General features: G+C 62.8%; 7 protein-coding genes across 7 annotated transcripts; all 7 read right to left on the bottom strand.

The window, feature by feature from the left end:
• Positions 1–358: 358 nt before the first annotated feature.
• On the bottom strand, positions 359–3,886 carry LINJ_17_1230 (conserved hypothetical protein; the record flags this gene model as incomplete). The annotated part of the gene is made up of 1 exon (XM_001464744.1): positions 359–3,886. The coding sequence occupies one exon, from the start codon at positions 3,884–3,886 to the stop codon at positions 359–361; it is 3,528 nt and encodes a 1,175-aa protein (XP_001464781.1).
• Positions 3,887–5,077: 1,191 nt separating this feature from the next.
• Positions 5,078–5,434, bottom strand: LINJ_17_1220 (conserved hypothetical protein; the record flags this gene model as incomplete). The annotated part of the gene is made up of 1 exon (XM_001464743.1): positions 5,078–5,434. One exon carries the CDS (start codon positions 5,432–5,434, stop codon positions 5,078–5,080), a length of 357 nt encoding a protein of 118 aa, XP_001464780.1.
• Positions 5,435–7,857: 2,423 nt separating this feature from the next.
• Positions 7,858–12,150, bottom strand: LINJ_17_1210 (putative kinesin; the record flags this gene model as incomplete). The annotated part of the gene is made up of 1 exon (XM_001464742.1): positions 7,858–12,150. The coding sequence occupies one exon, from the start codon at positions 12,148–12,150 to the stop codon at positions 7,858–7,860; it is 4,293 nt and encodes a 1,430-aa protein (XP_001464779.1).
• An 801-nt stretch (positions 12,151–12,951) lies between these two features.
• Positions 12,952–14,574, bottom strand: LINJ_17_1200 (3-oxo-5-alpha-steroid 4-dehydrogenase-like protein; the record flags this gene model as incomplete). The annotated part of the gene is made up of 1 exon (XM_001464741.1): positions 12,952–14,574. One exon carries the CDS (start codon positions 14,572–14,574, stop codon positions 12,952–12,954), a length of 1,623 nt encoding a protein of 540 aa, XP_001464778.1.
• A 912-nt stretch (positions 14,575–15,486) lies between these two features.
• Positions 15,487–17,226, bottom strand: LINJ_17_1190 (putative cysteine peptidase, Clan CA, family C19; the record flags this gene model as incomplete). The annotated part of the gene is made up of 1 exon (XM_001464740.1): positions 15,487–17,226. The coding sequence occupies one exon, from the start codon at positions 17,224–17,226 to the stop codon at positions 15,487–15,489; it is 1,740 nt and encodes a 579-aa protein (XP_001464777.1).
• Positions 17,227–21,071: 3,845 nt separating this feature from the next.
• On the bottom strand, positions 21,072–23,303 carry LINJ_17_1180 (hypothetical protein, unknown function; the record flags this gene model as incomplete). Its single annotated transcript, XM_001464739.1, has 1 exon — positions 21,072–23,303. The coding sequence occupies one exon, from the start codon at positions 23,301–23,303 to the stop codon at positions 21,072–21,074; it is 2,232 nt and encodes a 743-aa protein (XP_001464776.1).
• Positions 23,304–25,554: 2,251 nt separating this feature from the next.
• LINJ_17_1170 (conserved hypothetical protein) lies at positions 25,555–27,141 on the bottom strand (the record flags this gene model as incomplete). Its single annotated transcript, XM_001464738.1, has 1 exon — positions 25,555–27,141. One exon carries the CDS (start codon positions 27,139–27,141, stop codon positions 25,555–25,557), a length of 1,587 nt encoding a protein of 528 aa, XP_001464775.1.
• Positions 27,142–27,221: the final 80 nt, after the last annotated feature.

Raw genomic sequence — 27,221 nt, 5'->3', positions numbered from 1 at the left:
AGCTGCCTCACGATCGGTCTGCGCCGAGGTGAGGGCGTGCGTGCATGGAGAGGAGTCCCTCTCCGGTGCCGGAGGGAGGGGAGGGTGGAGAGCTGGATGCTGCGAAGCGGCGCCCAAACTTTACAGCTGAGGAAGTTGACAGGGTGCCTTGTCACGGCAGCGCACAAGAGGGTATGCCTTGCCATATCAAACCCCTCGTCTTCCCGCTCCCTCCCCCCCCCCTTACGGTCACTGATACGTCTCGGCACTTAGTTGTGCGCGTACGTGTGGGTACAACGTGGTTAAGCGTTACGCGTGATGTGAGCGGCGCGCGGCAAGAGGGAGGCAGTGAGCGCTTCGCTCGCAAGTCCAGCGAGTGTCACAGCTCGAACACGTCCAACGACTGCGACAAGGGTGTCGCAGGGGTGGTCATCGTTGAATCCCGAGCGGGCAGCGCCTCTGTTGGCTGTGCTCGCAGCGCCGACGCCTGCGCAGCACCGCCAAAGAGAAGTCGATGATGCTGGCTCGCTTGCATTGCGGAACCGTGCAATGCCTGTTGGCCCATTATGAGCGATGGGTCATGCCGCGAGCTGGCTTGCAGCCGCTCCTGCGTGCTCCGCTGGCGATGTGCGTGTCCTTGCAAGCGGCCAATGAGGGCCTGCGTGCGGTGGCGCGCGGCTGCGGGGAGCGTCAAGTGAAGCCGCGCCAGCCCCCGTGGCGTGTCGCCGATGTCGTGCCACGACCATGGCTGCATCACTTCAACGCGCACGGGCCAGGCCCACTGAGCCAGCGGTGCCGCCCATGACGGGGAGGCTGAGGGGCCGGAGGACGACACACGCACCACGACGATGGCGTTACCGGCCGCCCCTGCTCCCCCACCGAGTGCCGGGGTGAGAGCCGCGAGGGCTTCTCGGTACCACGTCGAGGTGTGTGCCTCGCTGGATGCTGGGTCGTCTCTGCCCCGCGTAGCAGCTGAAGACGGCGCCAGGAAGCCGTGCTGTGGTCCCAGAGCCTGCTCCGCCTCCTGTACGTAGGCCGGCATGAGCTGCAGTGAGGCGCCAACGTCGAGTGTGCGATTCGCCAGCAGCAGCTGCGCAAAAGGGAGCGGCAGCGAAACAACGCGGCTCCTCGCACTTGGACGGATCAGCGCCGCCCCGCGCTCCGTCAGCTCCCCCTGCGCACCCACCACGAGCACACCTGCGTCGAGCAGCTCCGTGCCGGTGGACGGCGGTGCGGGGGACGCCTTGGATGCTTCCTCAGAATGGCGGGCGAAGCCGAGAGCGGAGCTATTCGGCCTGCCCTTTGGCGGCGCCACCGGAACGGTAGAATGACGCCGCAGCAGCTGCACTGTAGCCTGAGAGAGGAGCCGCAGCCCCTCTCCTTCGCACCAGACGGCCGTCCAGCCGTGCCTCTCCAGGAAGGCTTGAACGCTGGTACACTCACCCTGCTGCGGCTGTTCAGCCATGCAAGAAGAAGCCGTGGCCAGTGATGACGCCTGGCGCGGCGGGGCCGAGGTGAAGAATCCGCCCAGGTGCTGGAGCACGAGGTGATGCGACGGAGGCAGTCGCACAAAGCCGCGGTCATTCAAAATGTTGCTGCCTCCAGCGAGCGAGACGGCCAGCGACGCCGCAGCGGGCGAAGTCGGCCCGACGGCAGTGGCGGATGCAGGGTCGAGGCGCGATGGCGGTGCTACTAAGGAACGGCTCTCCGCAGCACCAAGCATGTGAGGTACGCCTGCTCGCTTCTCGAGAACCGCGACAAAGAAGCCGTCTGCGTTGCCGTTCAGGTGCGGCATGACCCGGCGGCAGCACCGCTGCAGTGCGCCGCTGATGTCCGTTCGGTCGCCCTCCGCACCCGCCGATGCCGGCGCAAACATGTCGGGCGGCAGCCGTGCTGCGCTCTCCCCTTGTGCGTAGGCCTCCGCGGCGCTACACAAGAATCCGCCGGCGCCGGATGGGACGTCCCAACTCCGAAGCCCAGCAGTGAGGCGCAGTGGCGGCACACTGCCACCGACGTCCTCCTCGGTCTGCAGCTCGGTCCGCCGTGGCAGTGGGCGCGGAGGAGGTATGAGCTCCACGGCGCCGCCGCATGCCCGCAGCACCGCCGACACAACCGCCTCGTTCTCCAGTGGATTGAGAGTGCAAGTGGCGTAGACGATACGGCCGCCCGTCTTGCACAGCCTCACCGCACGCTGCAGCAGCGCGCACTGCAACGGGAAAAACTCGATGCCGCGTCCTGGGTGCCACAGCCGCCACGAGAGGGCGTCGCGCCCCATGCGGCCCTCACCAGAGCACGGCGCGTCGACCAGCACGCGGTCGTACAAACCTTCAACAAGAACGGCTCCATGCGCAAGGGACGATGCATCGCCTCCGCCGCCCACGCCGCCATTGCTGCTGCCTTCGTGCCAGTCTCCCAGTCCAAGCGCCTGCCCCCGTCCCTGAGTGACGACCACCTCGGGCGATACGTTGCGCAGGCGCTCCTGCAGATCTGAAATGCGGGAGGCCTGTGCCTCGTTGGCGATCACACAGCCGCTGCCGACAAGAGCGCGGCGGCCAGTCTCACACGCCGTGCTGCCGGCCTCGGATGTGGTAGTTGAGGGCCAGTGTGCATGGCTGTTGCCGCCAGCGTGCATACAGTCCAGTATCAGCGCTGTCTTGTTGCCCGGCGACGCGCACATATCCAGCACACACTCCCCTGGCTGTGGGTCAAGGTAGTAGATAGGCAGCATGCTCGGCAAGCTCTGATACACAATGAGACGCTCGCGAGCGAGGGACCGCAGAAGCTGCCGGTTCGCCAGCACCGTGTCAGCAGGGATGCTAGCGCGGGTGTCGAGAGTATAGGCACCCATCGCTGGTGGTAGCCACGGCACGCGGTGCAAACCACGGCGGCGCTGCAGCAGAATGTGCACGGCGCTGGCGTGCGGCGAGAGGAGTCCGGGGGCCTGTGCGGCTTCGCTGGCAGCATCGCCACCGCCGACGACACGGAAGCTCACGTCCAGCGGTCGAGCGCGCATGGCTTGATACAGCGCCATGAGCTCCCCCTCGTGGCGCACAAGGCCTTGATGAAGGAAGTAGCGGGTGAAGGACACGTTTGGACCGGCCGTCAAATTACGCTGGTGACGCTGTAGCCCTCGCAGCCCGGCGGCCGCTCGCTCCTCCGGCGACGACCAGAGCGCGTCGCTTCCAGTGCCGCCCGTTGTGGCGAGGTCGGTGAGTGACGGTGGTTGTGCCAGAGCAGCCGACACGCGCGCTTCTTTGGAAATCGTGACGCCAGCGCCACCGCCTTCAGCCGCGCCGCTGCTGGGCAGTGCGTCGCCTGTCGCTTGTAGCGAAGCGGTGCGCGTGGAGGCAAGTGAGCCACTCTGTGCGCCGTCGTCGGCATCGGCATCGACGTCGTCGTCTCCGAGGCGCAGCGCACTCTCCGTTGCTCGCGAGCGGCCAAAGGCTGCGGCCAGCAGAAACCCCTCTGAGGTGGCGGCAGAGCCGCTGGCGAGCACTCTCCGCTCGTGCTGCCGCAGCACGCCCTCGATAACGCGCAGCTCTGCCGCGCTGCGGCACGACGAGACGGCGTCCTTGACCCACGCGGGCTCGAACATCTGCGCAAAGCGCGACAGTTGCGGCTCAGCGAGAACAACGTCCAGCGTGGCGGCCGCGACGCGGTGGTTGCAACGTCGCCGCGCCTCCTGCAAGAGGAGCGAGGCGTTGGTACGGAAAAGACTGCGCTCCTGCGCGCGTCCCAGACGCCCCCCACGGGAGCGGTGCAGCCGGCGAGAGAGGGAGGGGAGAAGGTACTGCTGCACCGCCCTGCGCATGTGCTGCTCCGATTTCATTGAGGAGAAGAGATGGTCGAGCTCGCCACGGGCGGCCCGGAAGGAGTCGAAGAAGGCGCGTCGCGTGGGACGCATCATGGCTGTCGCTGCTGCTGCAGGAAGTCGTGGCTGTTGCAGTTGCGAAGGAGAGAAGGGAGGAGGAGGAGAAGGGGGGAGATGCCCATAGGTGCATGCACGGGTGCAAGTCAGGACGGACACAGGGAGGCGGAGCAGAAGGGTGCGGAGGGTGAGGCATTACATATTTGCCAGGGAGGGGAAAGGGGGAAGGGGTAGAAGCCGTGCGAGGCAGGTGCGAAGAAATAGAGGGGTGTACCGAGGAGGAGAAGGAGGAGAGAGAGGCAGGACTTCCGCTCCATCCGTATAAAGGTATGTGCCGCGGTGTCCTGAACCTCCTCCACCCCTGCGCGCCTGCGCTTTCAACTCGTGTTGGGGGAAGGGATGAAGAAGTGAAATGGTCGGCAAGCACGGGCGGACCAAAACTCAGGATGCTCTGGTTTCCGAATGCCTTTTCGCGTGAGGAGGAGGGGAGGGGAAAGGCGACACACGCAGGGAGACTGACGATGCGTGTGTTAGTGCGTGTCGCTAGGTGCACACACACACACGTGTGCATGCAGATGACGCGAGGACACGCAGGCGTACAAGCTGATCCCCGTCGCATGTACGTTGTTGTTTCGCAGCTGCAGTTGCCTTCCTTCCCTCTGTCGCAGCGTCGGATGACGCATATCGAGCAAGTAGCCACACACGTACGCATAGCTCTCTCAGCAAGACGGAGAGAAGCCGAACACATCGACAGAGAGGGGTGCGATGGGGCGGGGTGGGCCGCAGGACGGGTAAGGCGACGAAGAAACGGCAAAGAAGAGCGCAGAAGCCTAACGCCGACGAGGATGCGAAAGCGAGCAGAGATAAAGGAGTCAAGAACGACCACGAAACCGCCGCCCTCCAGCAACGGCAGCGCACAACATCCACACATCAGCGCGCACAGACCCATGGCGTAGATAGCGAAACGGAGGAGATGGGAGCAGGAAAGCGAAGGCGAGAGCGCGCCGGGCTGCAGAGATACCGCACGCCCCCCCCTTCCACCACCCTCCACACAAGCAACGGGGACGCACTGACCCACGATCGTAGTACGTATTCTCATTCACTCACCGACCAACCCTCTCACGATGTCCAAGCGTCCCACAAGTCCGTTGCGCCCCTCCAATCGTCATCATCATCATTACCGCTCTTCGCCCGCACGCACCGCGGCCCGCTTTCTCGCTTTCTCCTTCCCTACTTGCACGGCCACCAGAACTCGTCAAAGGCGTTCGGGTAGGTGTAGCGGTACACGAACGTTTTGCGGTACTTGATCTCGCGGCCGCGGGAGTCCTTGTACACGCCCAGCTCCAGCTCCACGTTACGCCACTCGCGCGCAAAGCGCCTCACGCGATCGACGCGCGTCTCGCCCGGGATGCGGCGCTTCACGTGGGCGTTGATATCCTCGTGAACAGGGTCCCACTGAGCACTGGGCTGCCGCACGTACTTGGTCCGAGCCGCCGTCTGCAAGGCAAAGGGCACGGCGGGCGCGGATAACGTGGTCGTCGTCGCCGTCACGGCCAACGGCGCGGCGCGGTGCAGTGAGCGGAGCATTCTCCGACCGCATCCACTACGTAAAGCGGTGTGGGGGTGCGGCAATGGGTCAGGAGAGGAGCGTGTAGAGGGAGAACGCAGCAGCAGCAGCAGCAGCAGAAGCAGCAACGCGTGTGTCTAGCTATCGGGGCGTGGCAGTCCTATGAAACTATTTCGAGGGAAGGGGGAAGGGGGAGAAGGGGGGCTCGTCTTTGATGTAAAGGTTCGTGTCTGGGGTGAGGAGGGGAGCCGCCGAACCGCAACGACGAAGGACTAGAGATCTCACTACGAAGAATACAAACCCAAAAAGCACACACGCACACGGGGGGGGGGGGAGGGGGTGATCGACCGTGCGCGTGAGTGCCTGGTCGGCGCAAGAGGAACTGAGCGTGGGGAGGGGGGGAGGGGGCCTATATACAAGACGAAACAGCGGGGGGAGAAGGCCTACTAGGAATACTACGCGAGCGGCAAAGCTGCTGCATAGAATGGCACCAGGCGTTTGCGTGTGTGCGTGACGTTGGCGTGAGTTGGGTGCGAGGGACGCGTGCAGCAGCAGCAGGTCACCGGAGGGGGTGTATGGAGAACGAGAGCGCACAAAACGGGGGAGAGAAGGAGGGCGTGGGGACATGTAGTGTTCGAAGCGCTCATGCAGGGGGAGGCCATGCAGCGACATGAAGGAACACACCGTGATGGCGCGGGCAGGGAAAGAGCGAAAGGGATACCAAAGCGTGTGTTCGGCAGTGGCTCGCAGGGATGAAAGGCTGCAGCAGGCAGGCCTCAAGTCTCCGCATCACCCCTGCAACCTCGCCTTCAGGTGCATCTGCGCGGCTTCTCTCTCTCTACGAAGGCGCTCGTGGGTGTGCGGATGTATAGCTTGCCTGACTCTAGTTAAAACCTGGGCTGCAGTACATCGCAAGAGACAAAGGAAAGGGCTGGGGCGAGGAGGTGGTGGGAGAATCCGCCGAATACAGAGAGCGCGCGCCGAGGAGAAGGAGGAGGAAGAAGGGGGTGCGCCTCCATTCAAAGGATGAAGGACGGCACTGTGGAAAGGGCGAGAGGGGGGAGGAGATGCGCGAGCAGATCCGGCTGTGCAGTAGCGGCGGTCTGTTCTCATGCTCTCTCTCAACCCTACATTCCCCCCCCCTGGCTGTGACCCTCTGTATGTCTCCCTTCATTTCTTTCTTCTGTCACGTTTCTATAGGTTTCTCTCTCCGCCTCCTCCTCCTGCCTCTCCCTCTCACGCCGTCGCTCGCTCGCCACACGAGCACACATGCACGTGCGCAGCTTACAAGCGGAAACACACGAAAACGGAATAGAGCATCCAAAGTAAAACTGCACACGGAAACACCGAGCGACACACGCCCGAACCCCTCTCTGTGATGGGAGGGGAGCGGAGCGGAAGGGGAAAGGAGAGGGGAGCGGGTGCGAGCTAGAAGGGAAGAGACGTAGCGAGAACACCAATAACACACCAAACACAGAGAGAAATAAGGGTGAAGGGACGAAGACACGCACACACACACACACGCACAGCGAGAGAACACAGTGGCAACAGGAACGAACAAGAGAAACAGTCATAGACTCGAGGAGACGAGGGAGATGCGGAAAAGATTGAAAGGGAAGCGGAGGCGGAGGCATTCCGTGCGCACGGACGAATCCAGGTCTAGACGAGCAGCGAGGTTTAGATATAGACATAGATGAATGTAACGCCGAAGAAGAGGTGCATCTGTCTCTCTCCCATTCTCCCTCTGATGGGGGCAGGCGGCACCACAGACACGTATATACGAGTGGAGAGTCACATGAACGGAGCGTCCAGAGGAAGAAGGAGGGTGGCGCTGAGGGACCAGACAAGGCACAAAGACACCGAGGGCGGGGCGGGGCGGGGGGGGGGGGGGGCATAGATGGGTGGATAAGCACACGCACATCGTAAGAACATGAACGAAAAGGCGAAAAAAAAAACGGAAAAGGAACACACGAGGGCCCGTAAACTAGAGATAAAGGAATCGACACACCAAAGGAGAGGGGGTTGTCCATTGGCTGCCTAGCCTGCGTGCGCCCATGGGTATAAAAGTATTGGCGGTGCCGTGCGTGCGGCACAAGCCCCATCCCCAGAAGGGCAACCAAGGACAAGCAGCCAGACTCAGCCACGCCGGCGGACGACCGCAGCCACACAATAAGGAAGCAGAAAACACCAGCAAACAAGCGAAAAGGCAACACGATGCTCACACAGCCAAATCAAAGGGGGACAGAGCTGAGGGAGCGAGGGGCTGCCATATGGGCCCGCGCAGCAACACCCCCCTGCGTCTCGCATCCCGGCCCGCGCCTCGACTTTGTGTTGTTGTCGCTTTCTGTTTCGTTTCCCTCTTCCCTCCACACACACACGCGCGCGCACACACAGCCACTTCGGCGTCCGCAACGCCCCCATCCCCGCTCACCTGTTATAGAGGTCAAAGTATACTGAAGGCATCGTGCAGTCGCTGATGCACCTCCTCAATGTCCTTCAGCATCGCCCTCCACTCCCTGTCCTCCTTCTTGTCGCCCAAGCGAGCACTGGTAGCGGCACGCTTGCTCATTTCGATCAGCTTCACGAGCGTGTAGTTCACTAACTCCTTCACCTGCGGGGACGGTGCAGCCGAGGCGGTGTTGTCGGCCATGCCCGGCCTGTTCGTCGGCAACGTCGTCCCGGCGAGGGCCAACGGCTTCTGGCGCCACGCTTCAGCGCTGTTCGTGTTGGTGCCTCGCTGCGCCGGCCCGGTAGAAGGCGGCTTGGCCGCTGCTCCCTTGGCTTCGGCCGAGCCTGAAGTATTAACGCGACTGGGGTTGTGAAGCGGGGCCTGCGCGCTGCCGCCGCCGCCGAACTCCTTCCTGGACCGGTGTCTCCCCTCCGACAAGCCTGCGTAGCCGTCCATCGTGGCTGACGGGGTCCTTTTCGGTGTTTTGGTCCCCGACGGCTTCGCGCTGCCCCCACGCTTCCCGTCGCTGTTTGACGAGGTGGTCGCACTGACACCGCCGTTCCGCAGCTCCTCCAGCTCACGTGCCTGCTGCGCCAGCTGCAACTTGAGGATGTGGTTCGCGGCCTCTTGCTTCTCCAATAATCTCAGCAACTCCGTCTCACGCGCCTCTTGCTCGGCTGCCGAGATGTTGCCTGGATCATCGCGCCACAGTTCGCTGGCAAGGCTGTCGCTGTTGTCGTCGTCATCGCCGCCGACGGCGTCGACGTCTTCGACAAGCTGCGGGTAGGCTAGCAAGGTCTGAGAGGTGGATTGCGTCGGGCACGGCCATGAGCTGGGTGAGGCGTCGAAGCCGACCCGCGTGAGGGTGCACTTTCTATCGGTGAAGATAAAAAGGTCGAACTTGATATCCGTCGCCGGCACTTGCGTCACCTGGTTCGTGGCCGACTGGGTGGTCCCACGCGCTGCGGCGGCGCTCGGGGTCCCGCTACGCATCATCGCCTCCACCTGCAGTGTGAGCTGCCCATTGCTGTCGTACTCCACTGTTGCCTCGGTGTTCCAGTAGGAGTCGATGCCGGCGATGCGTTTCTGATTGAAACCGCTCAGCAAACGCGGTCGCACGAAGGCGCCGGGACTGTACATGACCGCCACCAGCTTGCCTGTCGTATCGAGGTCGACGGAGACGGGCTTGCCCTGCCACACACCGGAAAGGCTTGCGCACATCCACTCGCTGGACTGCCCCTGCATGGGTTTTATCTCCACCTCGTCCGAGTCACAGTAGACGGAGACGCGGTAGGTGTCCTGGAAGGGAGTTTCGGTGAAGGGGATGTAGACGTAGTCCCCGCTCCTGTCGAGGTTCGCTGAGGTGGTGATGTAGCTGTTGCTAGCGAACGTGTTGCTGGCCACGAAGGTCGAGCCTTGGGGGAGCGGTACGATCGCCTTGAGGTAGCGCTTGTGGACCGCGAAGGCGTTGGAGAAGAGGCGGCCGTGCAGGCGCGGACGGGTATTCTGCCCCTCCCCCTCTTCCTCTTCCTGTAGCAGCTGCGCCCGCTGCTCATCCAGCGAGAGGTACGAGAGGACAAAGACGACGCGGCAAGCCTCCTTCGTTTTCAGCCTAATCTGCGGGTTGCAGCGCCAGTCGAAGGTCTCGCCTCCGCGGCCCGTGAACTCCGTCCACTTGCCCTGCAGCACCGTGTGCACCCATCCCACCTGATCCGGCACCGACGTCAACTCGATCGGGTGGTTGCCAAAGGCGGAGAGGGCGAAGTGGGTGTGCCGGCCCTTCTGACTCGTGAAGGGGACGACCATATACGGTGTGTCGGAGGCCGGTAGCGTGCAATGAAGCACGTTCTCGCAGTTGGAAGTGTAGCGGCCAATCTCGATCATCTTGCCGTGGAAGTCGAGCTGCTTCAGCCCCAACTTTGCCAGCGTCGGATCGCCCTCGAAAATAGCGATGCCCATGTAGACGGAGTTGTTGCGCCGCTTCTTGCGCATGCGGGCCTCGTAGAGCGTGTCTTGAATGATGAAGGCGATGTCCGTCTCCTCACGCACGTAGAGGTGAAACTGTGGGTTGTCCATGAAGGTTGAGAAGATGGGTCGGCCGCCGGACGAGGCGTACGTCCACTCGTCCTGAATGGTGACGCCATAGTACGGAAACGGCCCCGCCGTCTCCTGCGCCGTAGCGCGGCCGAAGCCCTCGCGAGACGTGTTCGTGCCGAAGGCGCGCGCAAGGCCCTCAAGCAGCCGGAACTTTACCTCGCCATAGCGGCTGTGCTCCATCGCCATCTTGAGGTTCTCGTGACTGCTGCAGCATAGGTTGACGAGCGCGTACGAAGCTAAAATCGGCACCTGATGGTCGCGGTCGCCGGAGGAGCTGAAGAGGACATCGATGAGCAAGTCGACGCCGCCAAGGGAGGCGATAGTTTGCTGCATCTCTTTATCGCCATGCGCCAGGCGGCCAACGCAATTCGTCGCCGCCTTCGTGAGGTTGACCACTTCGGCCGGGCAGGTGCGGATCGTCTCCAGCAGCTTCGGCACCACGTCAAGCCTTTCAAAACGCCGTGTCGCCTCGGCGTAGCCGTCGACGATGGAGGCAACGGCCGCACACGCCGCCTCCTGCACCTGCTGATTCGAGTACCCGTAGACAAGGTCTACGAGCTCCGCGTAGACGTCGGCGGATAGGCTCCTCTTGTTCGTCACGCAGCCGCGGCACACAGCCTCGAGGGCGACGCATGCCGCCTCCTTACACCGTTCCTCCTGAACCCGCAGAAGCATCGCCAAAGCATTGAGGCCGCCAAGGCTGGCGAAGACCTCCCTCCCGGGTTCGTCGATCACGCTGGCGATGGTCTGCGCGGCGCTGGCACGGTAGTAGTTCGAGGCAGACTTCCCCACGAAGTGGATGAGTTTCTCTAGCCCACCCAGCTCGCGGAACGTCACCTTCGACTCGGGGAAGAGTACGCAGTGCGATGTCAAGTCGTCGAACGTCTCCGGCAGGTTCGCCATGATGCGGGTGAGCTCCGTCTGCCGCTTGAGGTGTTTATGATTCGCGCTTGTTTCTTGCCGCCGCCGCCGCTGCGCGGGGTCGTCGTCGCTCTGCGCAATCTGTCGCAGCTGCAGAAATCCGGCGGCCTCAAAGTTGCGCTTGAGCTGCAGCTCCTCTTCGAGCGACTCTATGTGGGACCGCATGCGCTCGATCATCGCCTCCATTTCGGCGAGGCGCGTGTAGTCGATGGCGTTGCGCACCGGCCGCAAGACGAGCTGCAGGGCGCGTTTACCAAATTCGATGGTCGACGTTGTCTCGCTGCGCCACATGGCGCTGCCCGACACTGAGAGCATGAAGTGGACCAGGTTTGCCCCACCCAAGCTGGACTGCAAGAGGTAGGTAAGCTTGCTATCCTTGTACGGAATGTGTATGCGCTTGTTCGGCTTCTTCGCCTGCTCCACCAACTTCACCACGACATTGCCCAGTGCGCTGAGGGACTTGTTGATGGTGATCGTCTCCTTCATCGTTTCACCGGTGGCACCGGACTCGTTCAGCCGCTCAGAGCCTGCCAAGTCGATCATGTTCAGCTGCGCGTGCGACCCCGGCAGCGCCGGCTCGTCCCACTGCATGCGAAGCATGAGAATCATGTGGCTACGCGAGGACACCAGGTTCATCTCCGTCGCCGAAGTCGCGCGCATCTTACAGGCCTCTCCGTACAGTTTCATGCATTCCTCGAGGCTGCGCACGGTCCGCCAGGTCGCGTCACGGGCAACGTACTGGCTAGTGCGGTCCATGTGAATCTCCACCTGCTTGCGGTGGTTCAGCAGATCCTGGATGCGCTCCTGGTAGATCTGCACGAGGCTCACCTCAACAAGCGCGTCGGTTATGTTGGCGTTGGACTTGAAAGAGGAGAAGATGCCGCGGATGATGCGAGGTATGAGACCCTCCTGCTCCTCCGAGGAGGCCCCGCCGCTTACGCCGCCGCCCCTGTCGCCCTCCATCGTGTATGTCTTACCGCTACCGGTCTGCCCGTAGGCGAAGACGGAGGCATTGTAGCCGCTGAACAGCGTGCGCAGAATCTCGGGACCGATGTGGTCGAAGACGAGCTGCTGGTTCGAGCACTGGTCAAATACCTGATCGAAGCGCACCTGCTGCTCCAGGGTCTCATCCTTCTTCAGGAACAAGACGTCCTGCTGGCGAGTGTCACCGCGGCAGGCGAGCTCGCCCTTTCCATCACGCACCTCGCGGTCGTTGAGCGGGCGAATGCGCACGTACACGCGTGGCCTCGATACCGCCGCCGTACTCATCGTGCTCCTTGCCGCTGTGTTACGTCGCTGCTTCTCAGTCGTGCAAAGTACGCGTAAGTGTATGCCTCCCGTGCGGAGCCGCCCACCCTTTATATACCGCAGAGGGCGATGGGGTGGGGGGTGGGGGTGGTGAGAAGGGGGGGAGGCGGGGAATAAATGTGCGTGTAGAGAGGGCAGCGAATGCACCGGCACGAACAAAGGCGGGCCTCTCGTGCCGCTGTGTATCTGTCTGGCGGCGTGAGCGCTGCACACTCCCCTTACGACAACACCACTGAGGCGGAACAAAAAAAAAAACAGTGAGAGAGAAAGAGAGACAGCAGGCGTTAGGAGAGACAAGAATGGTGGCGCTTGGGGTCAGGAGACTACGGCGGCCGCTGAGAGATTGAACGGGAAGCGTCGTGGACGTCATCGCAACGACTGTACAGAGAGATGCACAACGCGCACCCCTCCATCGCTGCGATTGAGACCAAATGCCGCAGCACCGACTCTATGAAGGGCTTGAATCAGGAACATGAAGGAGACAAGCACGGCGGAGGACCAGGAGGAGAAGGCGAAGCTGTGATCTCCAAACTTCACAGATCTGTGCACACCGCTCCACCACTCCCGTATAGTAGAAGCGAATGGGCGCCGTTGGCAGCGTTAGATATACATAGAGCAAGGGAAAGGGGGGCAGCACGCTCTGGCTGCGTGTGCGTGCGTGGAGGGGCTTCATCCGTGTCTGCCGTTCTCACGCCCGAGCGTTTGCCTAAGAGATGAGGACTGATCGACGAAGAGGAGGAGCAGCACGTCGGCCTCGCCCGCCTAGTACACACCGGGTATGAGCGCCTGGCGGCCGAGCCTCGTGTAGGGATCACCGAACGTCTTGGCGTACCACGCATGATGCGCCACCGCACGCGGGGCCAAGTTGCTGAAGACGTACACCAGGAAGCTAAACGCCGCCAGCGCTGCCGGGCGTGACTCCGACCCGCCGAAGAACACGCGCGCAACGAGGCGCAGCCACATGATCGGGTTCATCAGTGACCACCAAGACGACGACGAGAGCGGTTGAAGTAGTTCCTCCTCGAGGGCAGTCGTCACGGAGAGGCAGTTGCCGTTGCTAGCAGCAGAAGTCGCCGCGACGACGATGACGTAGCCCGTCCACTCGACAAGCTCGCCGAAGAAGTTCGCGCAGCTGACGGAGTCAAACCAGCCGCCGACGGGGATGCGATAGCCGTCAATGCTGCTGCGGTGCTGAGCATCACGAGACGCCTCAAGCGACGACGACGTCGCCAGCGCATCCCCGTGCAGATTCGCCGCCCTCCGTCCGACCGGCTTGCTGCCACCGTGGCTGATGCTGCCCTTGTCACCGCGGCGCAGACGCACCAGGTAGTAGTCCGCCTGCATGTTAATCCTTTGTCCGAGGAAGAACAGCGCTGAGCCGCCCAAGACGCCAACAGCGTAGAGGCCCAAAAGAAGCCGCCAGCCAACGCGAACCGCGACAGCTCCGACGGAGGCGGAGGAGGAGGGGAGGGACTGCAGCTCGTGGCGCTCGCGCCAACACCGCACAAAGCCCATCGACGCCGTGTACGCGGGAGTGCATGCCAACGACGGCGCTGCTGTGTCGGTTGCACAGGCCGTGGCAGCCGCACCTGCGCTCGCCAGCACCTGTAGGCGGCCATTGAAGAGACAGTACATGGTCGCCATCCACGTAACGACGAGCGGCACATCATGTGCGGTGGCGGGGATCGACAGCGGATAGAGCCAGCTGCGGTGGACGTAGTGGATAACAAAGAGCAGGAGTCCAAGGTGCTGCTGCGTGCAGGCGGCCCGCACACAGCCCCAGTAGGAATGGCATGTGTCCGCCGAAGAATGGCTGCTGGGCATCCCAGCAGCAGTCGGGCCGGAGGCAGAGGAGGACGATGGCCACAGCGATGGCCATGAAGGGCTGTGCCCCATGAGGCGCGGGTACTCCAGAAAAACGTGGTAGATCACCTGGAAGATGGTCGGACTCTCCTGCAACATCCAGCTGACGCGCGAGGGGAGGGTAAGCTGGAAGCCGAGGGACCAGGAGTGACGGCCGTAAGGGGCCGTAACGCCAAACCTCAGCAACGCGTATGTGAAGATGGCGAGCGTGAGGTGGAACGCGCTGCTGCGCCACACCACACGACTGTTGAGGGCGACAGCATCGGCAGCCGATGTCGCGCGCTGCTGTCGGCCGAGCTGTGCAGCGTACGCCTCCTGGCTCGGCACGAGGAAGGGCGACCACTGGTCCCATTCGTGCGCTACCGCCCTGCGAACAGAGGCACCGTTGGCGGCACCGGCAGGGCTGCTGCCTTCGCGGTGCACGTAGAAGGGCATGGCCGAATCGGCGATGTAGCGCAGCAGTACCCACGTCAGCGCAAGGTGCACGACGGCGATGATAGCAATACGCGCATCAGCGGACATGGCTCCACGAAGCAAATCTCCATTGGCTGTATAGAGCGATGGAACGATCAAAGGCCGCCCAAGCACAGAGATCCACAGACATGCATGGAGGTGTTCACCTGGGTGGCTTGCAAGCCGCAACGAAGGGGACGAAACGGGCACGGGGACGGAGAAAGGTGCGGCGATGCCAGCACGTCTACGTCTGTGCTTTGGTAAAGGCGTGTGCAAGAAAGGTCGAGCCTTTCGATGTTTCTCCGCGTACGCGTCTGCCACGGGGAACGGGAAAGGAGGAGGCAGGGAGGTCGGCTGAACACCGCCATGACGAGCAAGTCGTGAGAGAGGATACGGATGGCGGAGAGAGAGGATGAGGGTGGGGCAGGAGGGGGGCCGTCCAAGTGCATCACGCGAGGGCATGGGAAGGATGCACGTACAGAACTGAGCAAAGGAGGGAGGGTGAGAGAGCGAGCAAGACGTCTCTGGGGCGCAGCCTCGCAGCTGCGACAACGCTGAGCCGCAGCGCTAATCGAGAACACCACCACCAACAACACCACCGGGCACACGGAACACGAGAGCTGCCGCGTCAATCGCCGCGCTGTTTGCCTTTCCCCCTCGAGCCCATTCGGCACTGCTTGATACCACATACGTGCACATGCACACAACGTTGCATTGAGGAAGGGGGTCAAGTGAACGGCAGGGGAGGGGGCTGCATCAGTGGTGCCTGACGGTGCTCGACTGCAAAAAGGCGACCTCATGCATGAGCAGAAGGAGGGTGATGGGGTAGAGCGCGGGATATACGAAGTCGGCGCCTCCACACAGTACCCCACCACCACCGCCACCACAGGAAGAGGAGATGCTTGCCGTGTCTCGGCCCGCACACGCAGCCTACTCCTACCGCTGCGCCTCTTGCGGATGCGACCACCCGCCCGCTTCGCCTCACGTCTTGCCCCCTTCGGAGCTGCGGTAGACAGGCGTCGGCAGCACTGCCTCGGCAGGGCACCACACCCGTTCCTCCGCGACCTTTTCGTACAGAAGAAGGTACGTGTCGGAGCAGCCGGCACGGCGGGCCTGCACCACTTCGTCGCTGAGCACCTCGACCCGCTCGTCGTTCGCGCGGCGCCAGCGCCGTCGTACAGCACTGCACGAATTCAGTGTCGCCTGAGAGGTGGACCCTACACCTGCCTCTTGCTCTGCCGTGCGGCGCGCTCTGGCAGTCTCCCCGTCCTCGCCATCCTCCTCGTCATCCTCCTCGCCGTCGACGGCAAAGTCCGACACGTAATGGCCGTAGTGGAGGCTTTGGCCGAGGTGCAGGACGCAGCTCCGCAGACGGTAAAGGCACCGAATGGCCCGCACAAGAGAAGAGGGAGGAGCTGCAGCAGCGAGGGTCGTGAGGAGGCCGTCGCCCGTGCTATCGTGCTTCTCATCCTTCAAACCATCCCGCCCTGCCAGTCCACCGCCCCCGCTCACGTCGCAGATCTCCTGCAGAGCGGCAGAGAAGCATTTCTTGTCGGGGTCGTAGTAGGGGCAGCACTCCGCACCCTCACGCGCGTCCTCCACTGCCTCGGTCACCTCTACGGGCTCCACGGGGTCCGGACTGCGCCGGTGTTGCCGCCCCCGTCGCCGCTGCCCCGCATGCCACTCCCCTGCACTGGGCAGCGCGTGAATTACCAGCTTGTCCTCCACCGCGACACGGCGGCCATTCTTCTGGATGATGATGGTGCCGTTCACAAACTGGGTCGCGAACCGCTTCAGCTGTAGCACCAGCAGCGGCGGCGGACGTGTGTAGAAGCACCCGCCTTGAAACTGAGAGGTCCGTGAGCCGCAACAGTCGCACCGGTACTCGTTCAGCGCTTCGTAAGCCATGGACTCGTGCAAGAGGTTCGCGAGGGAGCGGCACCGGCCACCTCCTCCATCCATAGCTGGCAGCGGGGCTGCCACAGCCGCCGCAATCGAAGATGAGGGAAAGATGGGCGTGGGCGAAAGCGGAGGCGGCTGCGCGGGGAAGCACGACTGTGGCGGCAGAGGCAGCGCTGGTGGCGGAGATGTCAGGGGCTCCTCTGGAATGTGCACGGAGAGGTTCACGCAGACCTCGTCTGTGACGATCTCGTGGTGGCACTCGGCGGTGCGGCATCGAATGATGTTGAGGAGTCGCGTCTGCACAAGCGTGTTGATCCACACCTCCCCCGCGGTTGTGGAGACAGACAGGCGGTGTGGTTTACTGGGGCTGGCAGCAGCCGGAACGTCCGATGGCCTCATGGAGAAGGCGGAGGGTGCGTGAGCCCCGCGCAGCAGACGCTTCTCCGCGAAGCTCGCCCCCCCTTCGTTGTTGGGCCTCCCCTCCTCCGGCTCCGCTTCCTCGTCCACTTCGTCCTCCGCGCTGCTTCTCTCCGTTGGGGTGACAGAGGAGCGGCGCTCGAGTACTTCATCGCAGTGATGCTGAAACTTCACCGCCTCGGTCTCCAGCTTCGCCATGACCGACACGAACAGCTCGTGCGCATCCTCCTGATCACCGAGAAAGAACTCACCATCAAACAAGTTGGCCACGGCGTTGAGTCGAATACCGTGCGTGTAAACCTGCCCGTCAAAGTCTCGATCGTTATCGTGGTAGATCTTCGTCTCCAGAAGGCGCTGCCGCTCCGCCGCCTGCATCCGCGGCATGTTCACGAGCGTCGTCATGTGTTCACGCCAGCGCTGCGCTCGTGCAAGTGCGGCGAGCGCGCCATGCAGCGTAGCGGGGACGCGCTGAGTCTCCAGATCCACCTCTAGCGCATCCTCTAGCTCGCTCAGGGAGAAGGTGTCGAGAACGTCGAGTGTGTGCTGGACATCTGCAGTGGGGCGCCACACGTACTGCGAATGCGCCAGCGTTTCCGCCGGAACTCTTGGCGTGGTGTCAGGCAAGCCGCAGGCGCCCGTAACTGACGCTTCCTCCGTCTGTCCACCGTCGTCACCGTCATCGGCAGGCCAGCCAGCAGGCCGGGTGCGCTTCCGCGCCGCCGTCTTCTTCGCCTTCGTCTCCGCTGCAGTGTTGACGTACCCGCTCGTCCACAGCACACGCCGCTCCGCCTTACCCGTCAGGAGAGCCTCGTAGCGCCGCATCGCGCACACGAGCGGCGAGCCGAGCAACGCACGACGAAACACTTCACTGCGCAGCAGCATCGTCAGCAGGCTGCAGCCGTAGCAATCGTTGCCAGTGTTGTGGAAGCCACTGAAGTCACGCATGAAGGGATAGATGCGGCGGTCCGCGCTGTTCGTCAACGGGGTGATACCCACTTCGTCATACGGCAACGTCGCCTCCGGAAGCAGCGGCAGTCGGGGACGGGCTAGCAGCTCAGCGCTTGTCGGCAGAGGCGACGGTGGCGCTGACTGCCACTCAGACCCAGCCGTCGCCACTGTAGGCTCACTTTTCTGAGAACGTGGTTTGGTAGAGCGAAGAAGAGTGTGCGGCTCCGCCTCTGTTGCGGCGCGGTCTTCCCCGACGGCGTCCCCAGCGAGATCGCCAAAATCGTGATGCACAACGGAACGGGATGGCATGACTGCAGCAGCCGTGGACGACGGCGTGGGCGGCATCGGATACGGCTGATGCTGTTGCAACTCATAGGGCGACACTTGCGAGCCGACCGGCGGCGGAAGCTGCGCCTGCGAGGAGGAAGGAGTCGTGGCCACCGTAGTGGTGACGGTGCTTGCGCTGGCCGCACGGGAGAGGAACATGGACGCGCTGCTGGCATCCGCCCTGGTAGGGTGCAGCGGAAGCATGCGGGGCGACACCCCAGCCCGTAACGGAGGAGACGCCGGTGATATGAGCATCTGCAACGGAGGAGTCTTCGCTGATGATGCCATCGCCGTCGTGAAGCCTGGGCCGCCAGCGCTCCGCGACGATGACTCCTGTCGTAGTGACGGTGGCTGACGAGCAGCATGGGTTACCGCGGTTGCCGTGCCGGTGTCGAGCGTTGGGCTTGCACGAGACTCCGTGTTGCTCGGGCGAAGAACGGCGGCAGTTATTGGCGCCGGTAGAGGGGTCGCGCGAGGCTGACGAAATAAAGAAGTAGAAGCCGATGTCTTCTGCACTGCCGTCATCGGCGGCGGTGAGCGGCTTCCGGTACGGCCTTGGTTGAGAGGGCTTGGTAGATCATGCGGAGCCGCTGAGAGTGTCGCAGTCGCGGCCAAGGCGTTCACTCGAGACACAGGATAGCGCAAGCCGCTCGCAGACGAGTAGCCGCTGCCACCCGTGCGGCTGCGGCTGCGGCTGCGGGCCTCAGAAGATATGCGGCGTTGTGCAGAGTCGCCACCGGCAAGCAAATCGTCTCGGCCGCCTCCTCCTTTCCGCCTCGGCGAGCCTCTTGCCGCAGCCTCCGCGAGAGTGCCGCGCGTCTTCCTGGCATTGTCGTCATTCTCCCCTTCCTCCGCGTCCACGTCGATGTGCCGAGCAGCGCTGACGCGCACGCCTTCTGCCACGTCCGACGACTGTAATCGACGTGGCACGGCCAGACGAGCGCAGGAGAATGGTGCAGCGGGAGAAGGTCCGATGCCGCTGATTCGCTGTTGGCGGTTGGCAGTTTCGGCTACAGTAGCCCCGAGCGCACTGCCTGCTGCGGTAGCAACGCTACTGGCACTCCTGCTACCGTCACCAGCGCGGTTGAATCCAAGTCGCACGCTTGGGCGAGGGGGTGGGGAGACGAGGGCGACGTCGTCGTGTCCGTCATCCCTGCCGCGGTCGTCACCGCTTGTGCGCGCACCGCCGCGGGAAAGTCGCACCGGCGTTCCGTCGTCGTTCAAAGCGCGGCTGCCGTTGCGCAGGTGCCCGTCGTCCAGCCGGCCGTCTTCGCAGGTGCCGGACGTGCGCTCCTTCTGCGCCTGCGCCTCAAGCATACGCCGACCATGACTCATAAGACTCAGCGGGGCGGAGTGGAGGAGGGGAGGGGCGCTCCCAGGTGGGAAGTACGGCGTTCACCACGCGTAGCAGACCGGCAGAGACGGCAACACGCACCCGCCACCTGCACTACGAAGCAATGGTGTGTAGGTCGGAGGAAGTGGCCTGCAGCTGCGCGACGAAGCGCACGCCCCTACGCGCGTGTGTTTGTGCGTTGGCGTGGGAGAGACGGTCAGAGAAAGCGCCAACAAGACTCTGACGCGCAGCTCCAGTGATAACAGAGAAGAGCCGCACGACCGACGAGGAAAGAGCAAGCAACATACGATAGGAGCCACACACACACACGCAATGTTGGGCAGGGAGGAAGTGGGCAGTGAGAGAAACGACTACTCGATGTCTATGATATCAAGGGTGCGAAAGGGGACGAGCGTGGGCATGTACAAAGGCCCGATGAAGGGAGGAGGGAGGGAGGAGAGACGGAGCAGGAAAACCAAACAGCACTATAAGAGGGGAGGGCCGGCAGAAATGGACGGAAGACACTTAGGTAAAGAGGGAGACCAGCCGCCACTGCGGACTGCGCGTCGCGTATTCTCTTTGGTCTATGATCGTGTCGCTCAAGAGCATGTGAGGCTTCTTCTCGTTCGCACTGCCGCAGCCCCGCAGCCCCGGTTCTCTCCTCTGAACGGCGATGAGCGCAGAATGGCCGACGTTCGCGGGAGTTGGAAGCGAGTGGGTGCGTGGGGGGGGGGGGGGGGCAGAAAGAGAGAGAGGGTGGTGGAATGTATGGAGGTATTATGTTACCGAGCGTCTTCGATTGACGAACGCACGAGCGCCAGTCGCCTCTTATGAGTGCGTGTGCGCGTGCCCAACTGTATGAAGGCCGCTAGCCGACACGCGTGTGTGGTGATGATGGCAGTGCTGGTTGGTGGCAGCGGAGACAGAGAGAGGGAAAGGCGGTGCTGCTGATGCGGCAGCACGAATACGGAGCCGCACCACGTATGGAAGAGTCGAGGATTCGCAGCGGGGGGAGGGGGGCGGCGAAAAGGAAGACACGGTGAGAGAGGGGAGGGGCAGAGGAAGGAAAGCAGTGGAGCAGGTCATGGAAGAGGTGCGCAGAGAGGCGAATCGTGTGGTCGCAACCGTCGGTTGCAACGTCACAATCAAGGGAAGCGGGAGATGGAGATGGCCGGAGAGGAGGGATCGAGGGGTGTGGGTTTGCCGTCCGAACACCTCCTGACATGCAAAACTGGTGTCTGAACTCTCTGCGCCCCACTCTCTCGCACACCCGCGAGAGAGAAACTCGCACGTCTACTTGCCCACGTCGCTGATGCGTTCACCAGCGCAGCATCCCTCCTAGCGCGAGCCCGCTCACGGCCGAGGAGTGTTACGGGGTCGTTTTGTCTATGCGGTGCGGTCTACCACATCACCGAGGCGGTAGCACGCTGAAAAGCTGCTGGGGGTGCGCGCCGCAAAGGAGAGGAGGCACGACCCCTCTAGCAGAGAGCAAGGCGAAGAGCAACGCCTCTGACGTTTGAAACGGCAGCGGCCGTGTGAAAGAGGTGTGTGCAAGGGCGTGCCGTGGTGGCGTGTGTTCCCGGCTGACTATGGGCGGGGCGTTCGTGCACGGATGGCGTGGACGGCGAGCACTGACATCTCACAGACAGACGCGCACAAGACGCGCCAGGTCTGGGGACACCTCGGAGGCGACGGCGTCGTGGCGCACCAGTCGGCAGAAAAGCGCGCTCAGCCGAAGCGCTGCTGTATCGTCGCAGGGAACGGGCGGAGAAGGAGGGCCGCCGGGGCTAGAGGCGCTCTCTGCAGAGTCACGGAAGCCTATGCTGGCGTCTGTGCCTCTGCTGCCTCCGCCACGCCCGCCAACGCTCGTGCAATGCAGCCACAGTGCCTTGCTGTTGCCTCCAAACACAGGTCGAAGCAGCGCCGCCCAGAGCGACCAAGTCGCATCGAGTTGAGAGCGCGAGGAGGCGTATCCGCGAGCTGCGGCCGAGACGGCACACACCTCGGCGGGGCATTGCAAAGAGATACTTTGAGCAGCAGCGCGTATCTCGCAGGCAGCGAGGGGCGCCACCTGTGCTCGCTGCAACAGCGGCATCGGAACGGGAGAGCTCGCAGCAGTGCCATCATGCTCGCCGTTCACCTGTGTGGCAGACCGCCCTGTGTCCGGCGCATCCGGCGTCTTTTCGGCGGCCGCGCGAGCAACGGCCCCCAAGGCATGAGACATGTACAGTGCGAACGTCGAAGGAGAGCAGCATGCGGGAGGATCGGCATTGATGCCCCCGCGGCCGCTCTTCAGCAACGGCCTGGCACTGGCAAAGCACCCCGGATCGAAGTGAGTGTCGCTGACGACGCGCAGAAGGCTCCTGTGCAGCTTCCCTGTTGCGTCCTGGCTGTCCACGCCCACGAGGAGGACCACCACAGAGGAAGCAGCAGTCGTCGCCTGCGCATCGACGTGCTCGGTGGAAGTCGCGGTAGAGGATTGCAGCGCTGCCCTGTCCTTGGGGATGTTCGAGGTGTCCGGTGTGGAGAGGAGGCCGGCCTCCCGCAGCCAGAACGCTGCCGCCTCGATGGAGCCTACAGGCACGCCTTCGAGGGTGGGCGCATGCGTTGTCAGCGGAGCCCCCTTGGCCGCAGCTGCACAAAGCGTTGACGGCAGTAAAATGTGGCGGTCGTTGGGACGCGTGCAACCGGCGTCGAGCCAAGAACCGACTCCAGCGCTGCCGCCACTCGCTCCCCGCATAACCCTCACGTCGGACATCATCGATGGCAGTGCCGTCTCCTCGCCTTCTTGTGATGGCGCAGCCTCCATGGAGACGGTCACCTGCTGGTGCCGCGCGGCTGCCGGCAGAAGCAGGTCCGTCCAGCCACACGCCACAGCTGCACGATGGGACGCCTTGGCCGACGCTGTCCTTGTCGTGACTCCTGACCCAGGGATGTGTGCCGCTTCCCTCTCATCAACGCAGCCGGCAGCGACAGTGATGCTGAGCGCACGAATGCCACTGCGCGCCGCTTCTCGCTGAAGGAGCTGAAGGAGGCGCAGACACAAGCTCGCCGGCTGGCACGTCCACCAATGCTTGCTGGGCTGTCCGTGTGCCGCGGCTGGCACGTCGCTGGTTGAAGGCACTGTGCCTGGGCACACGTTGTTCGTCAGATTTTCGTCGTGGGCGCAGAGGCGGCAGCCACCGGAAGACGTGCACAGGAGTGTGTAGTGATAGCCATGAAGCGCGTCCCGGACGGCTTCAGTCAAGAGAGACGTGATGCTTGGGCTGTTTGGAAGCTGGTTCGCCTCTGCGTCGATATCATCACCTTCATCGTTGCTCCTCCCAACCGCCGCGTCGGCCGCGTCGTTTCTGCCCTCCGTCGCGCTACCGTCATCGCTCTCCCCACCGCTGAGCATCCCCACCGCCTGGTCCGCCGACGCACAGCTGCTGAGTTCGACAAGGTCGTACGTAAAGGCCTCACCCGTGGGCGTGTGCAAGAGACTGTAGGGATCCATGTGGCACAGCCGTGGCGGTGCTGATGACTGCGATATAGACGAAGATGGCGGAGCCAGCAGCAGCACAGCCGAGCGCTGGCACCTGACATGTTCTGCGATGCGACTCTCAAGAGAGTGACAGAGAAACTGATTGTGGCTGAGGTCGGTCGTGGTTTTGCGCAGTTGGGCCTCCGCATCGTCAAAGTCTTGGAGCAGCTGTGTCGTGCGCGCCTCCGCGGCGCGCAACATCGCTCGCAGCTCTGCCTCCTGACGCTGCGCGGTTTCGTACGCGTGCCTGGCGGCCTCGTAGGCCGCCATCTGCTCCAACACAGCTGCCCGTGTTGCGCGCTGCTTGGCGCGCAGGGCAAGCAGCTGACGAGTCGCAGAGAAGAGCATGCTCGGCTGCGTGCGTGCGCGTGCGTGCGGCTGTTGGGTGTCTCTGTGTCTGCGGGTGTAGTCATGGGCGCGTCGAGAATGCGGAGGCGGGAAAAAGTAAAGATGGGGTGAAAGAAAAGGATGCTCATCAGCAGGCCCGCGTGTCCGCACCCTCTGCACATTTTCTGTTGCTCCAGGTCGCCACACGTGCCCACCGTCATAGAGTCTTGCTTATGTCTTCCCTCTGGCCATTCGCACGGCGCACAGGGATACGCTTTTCATGAGCCCTCACTTGCGGAAAGCACCGGGTAGGGGGGGGGCGGCAGTGACAGCCAGCTGCACATAGTGTGGTTGTACACAGTGAAGAAAATGTATGCGCGCAGACATGCAGTGTCCGATTCTGTTACCTTCTTTCTTCGTTCCGCAAGTAGGTGTGGTGGCGCGTGGTATGTTGCGTTCATGTGAGCACGCCTTCTGAGCAGGAAGCAGGTCCCATCCCGCTCCCTGCGCACCCTGCTCGCTAACTTCTTTCAACGCAAGTTCGCCAATCCCGCGTCTCCTCCTGTGTCAGTCGGTAGCCGTAATCCTCACCACCCCTTCTCTGCCGCGCCATCGTCGAAACTCCTGGCGGCCTTGCAACGAACAGAGAAAGGGGGTGTGCGAAGCAGCCAAAGACAGAGAAGGAGGAGTGGTGTGGCTCCATGACGCCCATGGAGAGGCAGCTCCGCGCGACTCACCAAAGGCAGAGAGGGAGAAGAAGGAGAGGGGGAAAGGTCAAAGGGCGCACGCGGAGCAGTAGAAAGGGCGCGGGCTGCGACAGCTGCTCGCGTGCACGCACATGTGTGCGTGTGTGCGGCGTATGCGAGCCGGTTTACTGAAAGAGCCCACAGGAGGGACGCAAGCCGCGCACACAACAAAGAAGAAACGCCGAGTAGAGATGGTCAACGAGACGGCGACGAGCAGAGGCGCGATACGGGTGACAACAACGAAGCGGCGACCGACAGCGGAGCCGAGAGAAGTCCATAAAAGGCGTGGGGAAGGAGGGCGCGGGAACCCAGGTGAAGGAGGTGCGACATGCGCCACACATGCAACATATTTACATACAGCGCACTACACGCTACGCCAATCATGTGAGCCCGGCGAAAGGAAAAGGGGGGAGAGATGCGTCCGCAGCGGTGTGTGTGTGTGTGTGTGCGCGCGCAGTGTGTGTGAGTGTGTGTATGTGTCTGTCTGTGTGCGTCAGCGAGAGAGAGCAACACCGAAGAGGTGGGGCGTAGGGCATGTGTGTGTGTGTGTGTGTGGAGGGGGAGGGGGAGGCATCGGTGCAACCGCAACGAAAACGTGAAAAAGAAGCGCACACACACACATGCATAGAGGGGAGAAGGAAAAGCTTATTACATAGTGTGCAAGTTCGGAGAGGGAGGGGCCGACAAAAGCCAGCACAGGTCGCGGGCCCGCCGACAGACACAGGCCTACGCGCACATGCGCATGCATCCGCACATGAGCAAAATAAGAAAGAACGCGCAGCTACGCGTGTACGACAGCGAACACGAGAAAAAGCACACGCGAGCACAAAGGAAAGCACGATCAGGCGTACAAGAAACAACGCGCCATGAGGACATCCGCCACACACCAGCGCATCCATGGCCGAAGACGGCGAGAATCGGCAACGGCAGAAACCAGAACCGAGCGTGCAACAACGCACAGATGATATACATACGTACAAGCAGACAGACAGACGGAAGCAAAAAGCCGCGTTGGGGTGTGTTGGGGTGCCGCGCAATACCCAGCCAGGGCGACGGCCTAGACAGTGCCTCCATCCAGCCCCCACACACTTGGAGAGGAAGAAAAAGCGCGGGAGGCAGACATGAGAGAGATATGAGGGAAGTGCTGGCGGAAATGCACACACATCACCCTTACGTCTGAGTACGCACCACCCCCACCACGACCACCACCCCTCCCCCTCCCTCAAACCCTTATCACGGCGCTTCTCTTCTCCGCGCTATCATTTCAATGCGCTCACTGGCGCCAAGGGATGCCAAATCCATCAAAAAGCATCCAACACGCGCGCACGTGTATGTATACGTTCATTATCCTGCGCGACACCGCCGAACTGCACACATGTCGTTGTCTTATTCGAGGGTGAGCCGCACCTCTCGATGGTCACACGCATGCATGTGTACAGGTGCGCACTGCACGAGAGGAGGGGGGAGTGAGAAGCAGGGCATGATTGCGCCCGCTCGCGCTTCGCCCCCCCCCCTCCTAGGGCCCACTAAGCCATAAACTGCAGTCCTACGGTGGCCTCGGGCGTGCCGTTGAGCAACAGCTCCGCCCCCTGCTGATCCAGCGCAAGGCCAGGGATGCAGCACATGATGAGTAGGTCAATTGAAGTCCACGCGAAGATGCGATACCGCGCACGCAGCATGTAGCGCAGGTGCCACCCGTACAAGGCGGAGCCAAGTCCATGATAGCAGCAGCAACCAAACGGAGCGCCCAGCGTGAAGAGGTCGAGGAGACACAGTGTGGACAAGATTTCGGTGTGCGACTTGGACTCCACCCCCAGACAGGTGCAGGACGGAAACAGTGTCATCTTAGCGCCGCGTATCTCGGCGTCCGCCTGCAGCGCCTGCATCTGGGAAGCGATGGCGCACCGCACACAGAAGCAGCGGTACAGCAGGTGACTACAATTGTGGGCGAACCGCACCGGCCGGCTGGCCGTCTCGATGCTGGAGATGAGCAGCTCGCCGTGCGAGTTTGCCGCTGCGCGTTCACCGATGCCGCTCAGCGGGTTCAACGACGGCGGGGCTGGCATACGGTGAAGAAGGAGCTCACTATCAGCACGGTGATTGTGCGCACTTGACTGCGCTAGCCGCGGCGCCGTGATGGGTACGTGGTAGAAAGCTGGGGCAGTCGGCATGGCGGTCGTCAGCGGGGCGCCCAATGCGCGCGACCCGCCGTGGGCAGCCCCGCTGAAGTCGGGTCGCGGCTGCTCGCCGGGCAGCACCGACGTCTCGGAAGCCGAGAACGCAACGCTTGGCTGCGCTGAACCGAAGAAGTCCGTCTCCCATGGCGCCCGCATCACTGTGCTTAGCGGTATCGAGTAGATGGTGTTGCGCATGCACGGTATCCAGAGAGTAGGGTAGCACAGCGGCTGCACCCACCCTGGCCGGTCGAGCACCGGGTTCGTCACAATCCGCGGACGATCCCTCAGCCGGATGCGCGGCCGAGTGTGGAACAAAAGACGCACGCGACGCTCCTCAGAGGTGGCGATGCGCACCTGCTGCAGAAACGCAGCCCCTGTCAATGACGTGCTAGTCACCGGTGGAATGGCGCGGAAGAGGGGCGTGAGATGGGCAGCATCGTGCCAGCCAATGCCTGCCTCCGACTCCGAATTGCGAATTGCTCGCTGCTGTAGGTGCGCTTCGGGGCCGGTTCGGCCGACACCGCCACCGGCTTCCGTGTCGCGGCTCGGCAACTCGACCCGTCGCTCCGGCAGGAGTTGCATGGCGGAAAACTCCGCGTTGACGAGCATGTGGTCCGTCATCCGGGGCACGGCGGCATCTACATTATGAGTCGATGTGAGGAAGCGGCTGGGGCGCTGCTCTAGATGCAGGCCTGGGTACTGCATCTGCGATAGCCGCCATTGACCTGGCGTGTCAGGCATCGCCGCCCCTGCGGCGCCCGCATCCGGTGCCGTAGGCTGCGGATCGGCTGTGTGGAATGGTCGCTGATGCCGCTCCTGATTATGCTGTGGTGTTGCTGGCCGCCCGTTAACGTGGACTGCCGGCGCTATCGGTGGCGTGCCCTCCACAGCCGTGTCGTGGTGGGCACGTGTGTCGCTGAGAGGGGTGTCAGGCATCGTGGACGCGTTCACGATGTGCAGCGCGGAGAGCAACGATCTCGATGTTAAAGGGGGCGTTGAGGCAGACCCTAGTTTTG

Source organism: Leishmania infantum, chromosome 17 (genome assembly GCF_000002875.2).
Source record: "Leishmania infantum JPCM5 genome chromosome 17".
Taxonomy (NCBI): Eukaryota; Euglenozoa; class Kinetoplastea; order Trypanosomatida; family Trypanosomatidae; genus Leishmania; species Leishmania infantum.
The sequence above is the reverse complement of the archived record's forward strand: the minus strand, read 5'-3'. Positions and strand labels throughout refer to the sequence as shown.